Source organism: Pygoscelis adeliae, unplaced genomic scaffold (assembly GCF_000699105.1).
Source record: "Pygoscelis adeliae isolate BGI_AS28 unplaced genomic scaffold, ASM69910v1 Scaffold637, whole genome shotgun sequence".
NCBI classification, from domain to species: domain Eukaryota; kingdom Metazoa; phylum Chordata; class Aves; order Sphenisciformes; family Spheniscidae; genus Pygoscelis; species Pygoscelis adeliae.
In genome coordinates, this window is record NW_008825168.1 from 187,170 (window position 1) to 196,130 (window position 8,961).

At 56.8% G+C, this 8,961-nt stretch overlaps 1 protein-coding gene across 1 annotated transcript in view; it reads right to left on the reverse strand.

Annotated features, from left to right (window-relative positions):
- Window positions 1-748, reverse strand: part of CYGB (cytoglobin) — a 12,806-nt gene extending 12,058 nt beyond the window's left edge. The window contains exon 1 of the mRNA XM_009328903.1: window positions 282-748. Within this exon, the coding sequence (XP_009327178.1) occupies window positions 282-424 (143 nt within the window). The 5' untranslated portion in view covers window positions 425-748. The remainder of the gene's footprint in view (window positions 1-281) is intronic.
- Window positions 749-8,961: the final 8,213 nt, after the last annotated feature.

Here is an 8,961-nt window from a genome sequence, read left to right on the forward strand (position 1 = left end):
AAGGTGACCTTTGTGAGAGAAACAGCGTCCCGCAAAGTCCCCGGCAAAGCTCCCCCCGCTCCCCCCGCTCCCCCTGCCGCCGCCACCCGGCTCAAAGGTGTGAAAATCAGAGGAGTGCTGTGAAACCCTGCCTGCTCCCAGCCAGCGAATACACCCAGCCAGCTCCCCACTCACTGTCATTCATTTCAGTTCAGTTATATATACTGTTCTGCCTCTTTCTCAGCTATAAAGAGATTTAGTTGGATTTGCTGCTTCCTTTTTTTGTTTGTTTTTTTAAATACCTGATGAGTATGGAGACCCCAACGTCCTCGCAGTTTGCATATACTCTGCTCCATGTCTCTTGAATAACCTTTTTTTCTGCGTCTGAAATCTCTTCACTTCTTTCCCATCTCTCAATCTCCATTTCTCCCTGGACTTTCTCCATGAAAAACAGTCGGCACAATCCTCCGGGAAGCCAGGAGGAGATAAAGAGAGATGTGTGTGAGCGGGTATATCCTGCGAGAAGAGACAAGGTGTTTGCTCAGCAGCCGTGCGGGTGCTGGCGGCTCTGCCGACGTGTGGATGTATATGTGTGTGTGCGAGCGCGGCTGCCTGTTGGCGTGTTTATATATGTAATTTAAAAAAATATCCCGGAGGTATGATGCATGCGATTAGATTTCAGATCTCCTAGTGCTGTCCATGGCTGTAGTTAGCTTCAGCTCGGCTCGGATGCGTGTGGCTGACTGATAGGGAACTGCCTAAAAGTAAAATATTCAAAGGCATTGCAAGACCAGCCTCTTTACCAATATGTGAACGTGAGCTCACTTTCTCCCTCTCTCCTCCTCTCTCCCACTCCTCCCTCCTTCCCTTTTTTTTTCTCCCTGAAAGGGAGGGATGAGGGAGATGTTCTGGGCAACATCAGGACGGTGCTGGGGGGGGCGGGTTAGGGCTGGAAGTTTTTTTTCAGCCCTTGTAAACAGCTCAGAGGAAATTCAGAACCCAAAGTGCCGAGTTAAAGTTAGCCCAACCGCTAGCTGCGCTGAGCTCTGCCTCGGCTCTCCCCCTTGCGCCCCCTTATTTTGCAGGCGGTTGTGTTTTGAAGGACGGACCCTCGCTCGCCTCTGATGTCTGGGCTGCAGGGAGAGCCAGGGTGAGAGGGGAGCGCGAGGGACCCCCACCCACGGGCGTCCCTCTGCCACCCAAAGAAGATCATGGTCTGTCCCACGGGGACTTTTTTAATGGCAAGAATTTGCTCTCCCTTCTTGTGGCAGGACCCAATTGTAAACGGATCCAGAGTTAAGGCACCCGTGAAATGAATATTGTTCAATATTATTGTTGTTCTGCGATTGCATTGCTGCTGGTGGCGTCTCGGCAGGGACGAGGAGCGCGGGAACACCTCCACGCCAGGCTTCCCGCTGCCTTCCTGTGTGTGCTTTTGGGCTGTTTTTTACCCAAATGCCATTTCCAGCTCCCTGACAATCCGGCATATTAAACATGCAGCACAGTCCATTTGCACAGAGAGAAGGAAAATACTACAGAGACTTGTAATAACCGACAATCCCCCAGAGGGGGATCAGAGACAAGAGAAGCAGCCTGGTGTGCACAGCCGCCTCCCGCACCCGCTGCGCACCCCGGCAGAGCAGACAGACAGACAGAGAGATGGACAGACAGGCTGAGGGTGCAGCTCTGACACCCAGGCAGGCAGGGGCTGGGGGGTTGCTGAGCCCCCTTTGGGGGCTGGAGTTTTGTTATTGCAGATCTGTCGAGGCAAAAAGCCATTATTTCTCCACAAAACCAGCCTCGGTTAACAGCAGCCAGACCGGCGGTGTCAGCAAATTTGCTCTTGCAGATCTAACGAGAGCTGGCAGAGAAGATGCTGCCCACGGGTCCCCCACTGTGGGTCCCCCACCGACTTTGCGCTGGGACAGAGTGGGAGCCCCAAGCATCCATGAACTCCTCGGCTCGGGAACACAAAGCTCGGCTCAGCTGGGAGCTGCCGAACCCACCAGCGTGCAAACACAGCAGCGCGGCCAACTCTACCCGGCTGGAGGTCGGGCATCATTCAGGTCACCAATAACACCACCACCAGCTTCCAAATCATCAGATTTTCACCAGCTAGCTTAAAGTTTGGATTTGCCTCCTGTCCATTAGCCGCTGGGATTAGCACCCGTGAGCCCAAGCTCAAATATTAACTACAATGTGCCCAGGTGGCCACCACGCAGCGGAGAAACCCCTCTGGACCCAGGATGGCATGGCCAAGCTTATTGCCCTCCCTTAAAAATGCAGGGGAAGAGGTGCTGCGCTTAGACCCAGCTTAAAACCAGAGCAAAACTGCAATGCAGCGCTAGCGCTTTCAAAAAGGGAAAAAACTCAAATTCTGACATGCTCGGGCGATAATCTAAGTGGAGCATTGGTTAAGTTATTACTTGCTGTGTGTTCAAAGAAAAGGACTCCTTGAAGCTTTCGTACCTTGTGCCTTAGTCAATAGTGGGCTCACAGCCTGGTGCCTGGCTACATGGTGAGCCTGGCTGCAGTGGGCGCTTCGCCTCGCTCCCCGGCACTGGGAATCGAAGGGTCTTGGCTCAAGAGTCTCCATTTAGAAATATTAGAATATTAGAAAATATTAGAAAAGTAAGTGAAAGATTTATCAGCCTTCTCAAGGTTTCTGCCCCCCTCTTTGGGGACATCACATCTGGCCCTGGCAGGAGCCCAGCCCCGCTCCCACGTGCCATCCTGCTCTGCAAAGAGGAGATGGTGAGTAAAGTGGCGGTGATGCTCTGCTGCCTCAAAATCCCAAACGAAACCCAACAGCCCTGAACTTCTGCGTCTCGTCCCAGACGAGTGAGACATAAATCAGGGGCAGGAGTGCAGGCACACGCTGTCACGCGCCAGCCGCCCGTTTCCATGGTTTCCTGCGACTATTGCTCTTGAGGGCTCGGGTTTAGGAGGCGACTTGTTCCAGAAGGAGAAAGATGCTGTGTTGACACCATTGCTGCAAAATCACGGTTGGGGATTGCACTGGCAGGCAGGCAGCATCCCCCCCCCATGCCCTGCCAGCCTGTACAGCCCTGTAGTGACTCGGGTGACCCCCCCGGTCCCGTTGGTGCAAGGTGCTGTGCGGAGGGAGGTGGCAGCCCTGAGGGCTGGGATGGCATTTGCTCACCCTGCCCAGCCCAAGCTGCCCACAGTGGCTGCCTGCTGTCCCAGGGAGGAGCTCAGCACAGTGCCCGCTGCTGTAGCAGGGCGGCCCAGGGCCACGGGGCTCAGGGATGGGGACAGAGGACTTGGTTCCCACAGCCAGCGGGAAGGCTGAGATGGGATCAGCCTGGGTAATCTGTATGGAAGAAATCACTCCATCTCTCTCAGTTCCCGATTTATTTCAACACCCTGATCCCTCTCCCCTCTCCAGTTGAGCATTGCAGCTCTCCTGCTTTCCACCTCCTTCCCACGGACTCGTCCTCGCGACGAGGTGGCACCGCGGTGCCAGCCTTGCCAGCGGGGCCTCGTCCCTGCCAAGCACCAGCCTGCTCCTCCCGCAGCTTCTGCACGGCAGGGAGAGATCAAATGCCTGTTCACGCTGTCCTCCATTTGCATGGCCGCAGGGGGTGAGGATGGGTTTCCGGGCCCTCCGAGCCTCTGCTCCTGGTGTGCCGTGTCCCTGCGGGGTCTGTACCCACCTGCCAACGGCTTCTCCCACTCCCCCCGTGCCCTCCCACATTGCCTCTCCTCCTCCCCGCACGCTGGGTGCAATGAGAAATGTACTTGGCTCCCAATCCTCGAGTGGGAGGTGAAGGCAAAAAAAACGAGACTTCAGCTCCACGGTGTGTGGGATGTGGATGATGGCAGATCCCCACCCTTGACTCCTCCACTGTCTCTGGGGCGAAGGCAGAAACCCCAAATCCAGACCCTCAGGGCTGAGTCCACCTTCCCTCATGTGTGGGGACAGCTTCGTTATTCGGTTCCTGGAGAAAAGTGGGTGACTTCTTGCGTCCCCTGAAAGCCAGCTCCCTGGGACCTTCTGACAAACACCATTCGTCCAGAAGAGACCTCGGGGAGTGCTTTGAGAAGGAGCAGGAGCTGCCCCAAGCCCTTGACGCTGGTGTGATGCTGGGAGGCCAGCAAGGACTGCTTCTCCAGACCCTCAAGACACCGACCTGGCCAGAACAGAAGCAGTCCTGGGATTTTAAGTGAAATAAGGCTGAAGTCTTCAGTGTGGTAAAGCCCAAGGCATCCAGAAGAGCAGCCCTGACTCTGCCCCTTTTCCCTCTGAGCGGGACAGGGTGGAAGGTGGAAGATGCTGATAGGGCTCGTTTTTTGCTCCCACCGACGTGGCCGAGGGCTATTACAGGACACACGTGTGTGTCAGGTTGGGTGTTTCTCCTTCATCCTCCTCCCGGAGCCGCTCTGGGCTGCTGTGCTATCTCACCTGGAGATGTTGGACTTGTCACCCTGAACATTGCTGAAACGAAGCCCCTGGTTGCCAGCCCGGCTCACTCAGCATTGCCCCCAGCACGCAATGCCTCTCTCTCTCCCCCTTCCTAATCCAGCCCTGCTGCCAACTGCAAAGTCCTGGCCTGAAAAGGGATAACAAACTTTAAGAAACGGCTTTGCCGTGCCTGCTCCAGCCAGCCACCCCGGGAGGGAAGGATTTAGCCTAAAGCCTGTATAAATGCTCTGTACTTATTGCAGGTTTCCTTCCCCCGGCTTCTCTGATCCCAGGAGACCTGCACACAATCCCGATGCTCCAGCTCTGCGTCGGCAGCACCTGTGGCCTGCAAACTGTCACTGCGGGAACAGGCTGGAGGACAACATGCCAGGGGGTTAAAAGCGGCTACAGCCAGCAGGACACCCCCCAGATCCAGCTGGGGTTGCATCACTGCCTGCATCTCCATCACGTGGGGGTGGTGAGCCCACACGGGATGTTGTGGGATCCCGGTTTAATCACGCAGCCATTGTCCGCGTCCCTGGCACGCTTGGCCACTAATTTACTCGTAAAGGCCAGTAGTATCGAGAGACTGGGATTCCCCCAGCTCCATGTCCTCAACATGGCTGGGAAGAGCTGGGCAAGGGAGGTGACAGTGTGGGGAGCTGCTGCTGTCCCCCTCCTCCCCGGCCCTGGGCAGCCCCAGGGAAGTGAAACTCAGGCTGCTTGTGCAGTGCAAAGCTGGGCCTGGGCAGACATTCCTCCTCTGATTGAAACCAGACCCCAGGCAGTGCTGCCAGAGCTGGTGGGGAATGCATTTAAACCAAACCAGCCCAGACTCTCCTTCTTACACGGAAATAGGGTTTGTCTGCTCTGGGGTCGAAGTCCAACAGATGCAGCTTCATGCAGAGACTGAGGTCTGCGATGCCACCAAAGCAAACCCCCCAGTGGGACCCTGCCCCGAGCCCCCAGCTCCCAGAGGGGAGCCCAGCCCGTGGGGTCACCCCGACCTCCAGCCCACCACCCCCACATGTGGGAGCAGGATGGTGTGGGATGCTGGGGACGCTGGCTTGGGGACCAGCACGGCAGCAGTGCTGGGGTGATGCCCGGGAAGGGAGCACGGGATGAAGACACCCAGGCAGGACCCTCGGCAGCAGCGGGCAGAGGGCAGGCAGGTGGGTGAGATGGGGACAGCGCAGCCTCCCTGTGACCTTCTCAAACCTTGTGTCAGTTTTCCACCTCCCTCCCCAAAAAGTCCCTACCAACCCACACAATCTAAACAAACCCAAGGATTAGGAAGCTCAGGGGAATAGAAGGAAGCAGAGAGGGGCCCTGGGAGCGGGGCCAGGTGCTCCCCAGTGCCCGCAGGCAGGCAGGGCAAGGCAGGGCAAGGCAGGGCAGGGCAGGGTGAGAAGCTGCTGAGGCAGCTCTGGAGAGCACTTCCAGCCCAGACCAACCTGGTCCCGGCCTGGGAATTATTGCAAAAACCCTCAGTCCCACCCTAGGATTTGAGGAAACTGAAACCTTGTGATGCAACCAGGAGGGATGAAGCAAGAGGCACTCGCTCAGGAAGCAGGTGACAGATCCAGCACCACAGGGCTGCATGGGCAAGGCGTCAGCCGGCTGCTAAACTTCCTCAGCCCCTGAGCAGCCTCCACTGTCACCACTTTCCCCTTCGCTGCCCGTGCTAAGCTCTCCTGTCGGCAGGAACCGGCCGCCCCCCCTGGGAGCGCAGCCCCTGTCACAGCCGGACCCTTCAGCAGTAAACGAGGATGACAGGGTTATTGGGAAACAAGTCGGCACTTCCAAACAGATTCTCTTTGCTGCTCTTTTCCTTCCTGAAGCTGGTCTGAGCGTGGCAGGGGTTGCTCAGGAAAGCCAGCAAGCTAATATATTCATGTCATCTTGCATTTGGTGCCAGGACATGAAGTAAACACCGTCAGGGACTTCGCTCCGGTTCAAAGACAAGCCCTGTTTCTTATTCCGATCACATTATCCATGCTCCCCGTACAGCTTCATCGATTCGTATCTTAAAAAGAAAAGCCTTCAAAACCCATTAAGTCTGCCTTGCCATTCCAGCCCTGCTCTCAAGGGCTAGGGCAAGAAGCATTAACTAATCTGCTCACATTACCTTGCCTTTGAACCAAGCATCTCTCGGTGTCAATCAAGAGTGTTTGGAAGTGATATGCTCCTGCACGGGGCCAGTTTTGGCCGCTGAGGTCACCCAATGTCAAGCAAGGGGAGGGACCAGCACTTAGGCATTGCCCCCTGCACCGGGCTCCCTTTGGCACCCAGGGAGCACCCAGGGCTCGTGCTCACGGAGACACGGTGGAGCAGCCCAAGTTACGGTCCTCTGTTTGGTTATGGAGGACTGTACGGTTATAAACAAGCCCATGAAGGAGCAAGCTCCTACGGCTGCTCTTTCTCAGGGCCTCAGACAGCATCTGGGGCCCGAGAGTGGGGACCTTATTGGTGTCAGCCCGGCTGGGTCTCGGCGAGGGGAGAAGGGTTTGCAGGCAGTGATGTCGTCCCAGGGATTACAAAAGCCACGCTGCCTATTGCAAGGGAAAAGAAGGTCCTTCCAGCCTCTTGGGCTCCAGCTCAGCCAGCAGCCGCTATTTGTTTGTCTTCAATGACTTCACAGCATACTGAAACATGTTCCTGGGGGCCCAGCGTGCTCCAGCGCGGCTGGCCAGGATGTCGGGCTCGGCCGCCCCACACACTCCCCGGTGCCTTGCGTAAGGCAGCTCTGCACCCTCTGGCCTGACTTCCACTCGGGAAGAAATTATTCACTCTTGTTTTCATCTGGCTGCAGGAGACACTTGGGATGTTTCTTCCACCGCCCTCTCAAAGGCTTCCCATCCCACTGGTGCCAGCAACAAGTCTGGATCCATCCCCTCTGCCCCCAGCTGACCCCCAGTTCAGGGTCGGGGACTGTTTACTGGACAGGCTTAAAGGGATTTGGTTTTACTGACATTCCAAGTGCTGTTTGTGACTGGTTTTTTTTAGGGTTTGGAGCACTTTGAGAGGATGTGTCTACTGAGTGGGGATTAATCACAGCTGTCCCAGGCCCCTGCCATAGCTGGACTTGGGGGGCATCTGGACTTGGGGGGCATCTCCGGCCCCGGCTGGCCAGAGATGGAAAGCCAGGCTTCCTGGAAGCTTGGCTTTGCGTTCTCTTTCAGACCCAGTCATTGAACCTGGACCAATCTAGGTTGCTTGGATTCGGTTCTAGTTTCAAAAACCTTTTGCAGGGGGAAGCTGTTTTCCAGCTGAGTTACACAAATGCCCAGCTTGGGGCTTTTCTCAGCTGTCCTGCCATAGCCAGCATCTGTCCCACGCCAGCTCCCACCTTGCTCCCCAGGGCCAAACCGGAGCGGGCGTAAGAGGGAGAACCCATGGGGCTGCATGCAGCCCTCTGGGCATGGCCCCAAAGAGAGACACGTCCTGACTTTGGTGAGCACCAGCATTACACACCCCAAGGGTCTCCGCGGCTCGGAGCCCGCTATCGCGGTGTCGGTGTAGGGCAGGCAGCGCTGGAGGTGTGGGCAGCGGAGAGCATTCACCAAGGACCCTCGTGGCAAAACCCCATGTGGGGACAAAGAAACACATGGGGACAAAAACCCACAGGGGCACCAACCCAGGGCTGCCTGGGAAGCCAGTGCCCACTGCTCCCTGCCTGCTCCGGGGCTCTTCTCCAGGTCAGGACCTTCATGCACCATTAAACCCTGCATGTGTGCATCCACGGGCATGCATGTGGACACACACGGCTGTCTTCCCCTCGCCATCTCTCTTACAGAGGTTTCTTTCCCGTTTATTCTCTTTAACCTAAATCCACAAAGTCATTCGACTCCAGAAAATGTGTTTTGCATTGCAAAGGTCTGAGCTGGGACAAGGTGTGTGAAGGCACTTCACTGCCCATGGACGGGGATATCTAAGGAGCTTATAGGGGAGGTAAAGGCTTCCCTGGTGAGACACTGGAAACAGGCACAGAGGTCTGGGGGGAGACTGCGGGGCCAGAGCCGTGCTGTGAGGAGAGGTGTGCATGCTGCTGAGCGATGGGAGAGCGGGGAGGAGGAGGAAAACCCAGCCCTGGCAAGGGGAGGATGCAGACAAAGTCTCAGGATCAGCTGGCTGAGATGCGTCCACGGGAATTACAGGCAGGTCTGAGCCTGTCAGATTATCCGAGGCAGGAAGGGGGGAGCAGGTTGAGGCAGGTCTGGCAGGACGAGGGAAACAGGAGCCGGAGAGAAAGGGAGGAGCGGGGGGAAGGTGGGCAAAGAGGGGAGGGAGGCACACGGGAAAGCATGGGGGGGAGAGGGGAGCACCCAGCCCTGGTGGTGATGGGGCTGGTGGGGTCAGGAAGATGGGCTGGGGAATCCATGGGGTGGACAGGGTGGGAACAGGCTTGGTCCATCACACGTCACCCCCAGCGCCCACCTGGCCGAGGTGTGGGGCTGGGGGCCAGCAGGGGCACTGCATGTCAAAACCAATTAAGTGCTCAAGGGGTCATGGACCAACTGCTCGGCTCCCTCCTGTCTGAAGGTCACAGAGGAGAG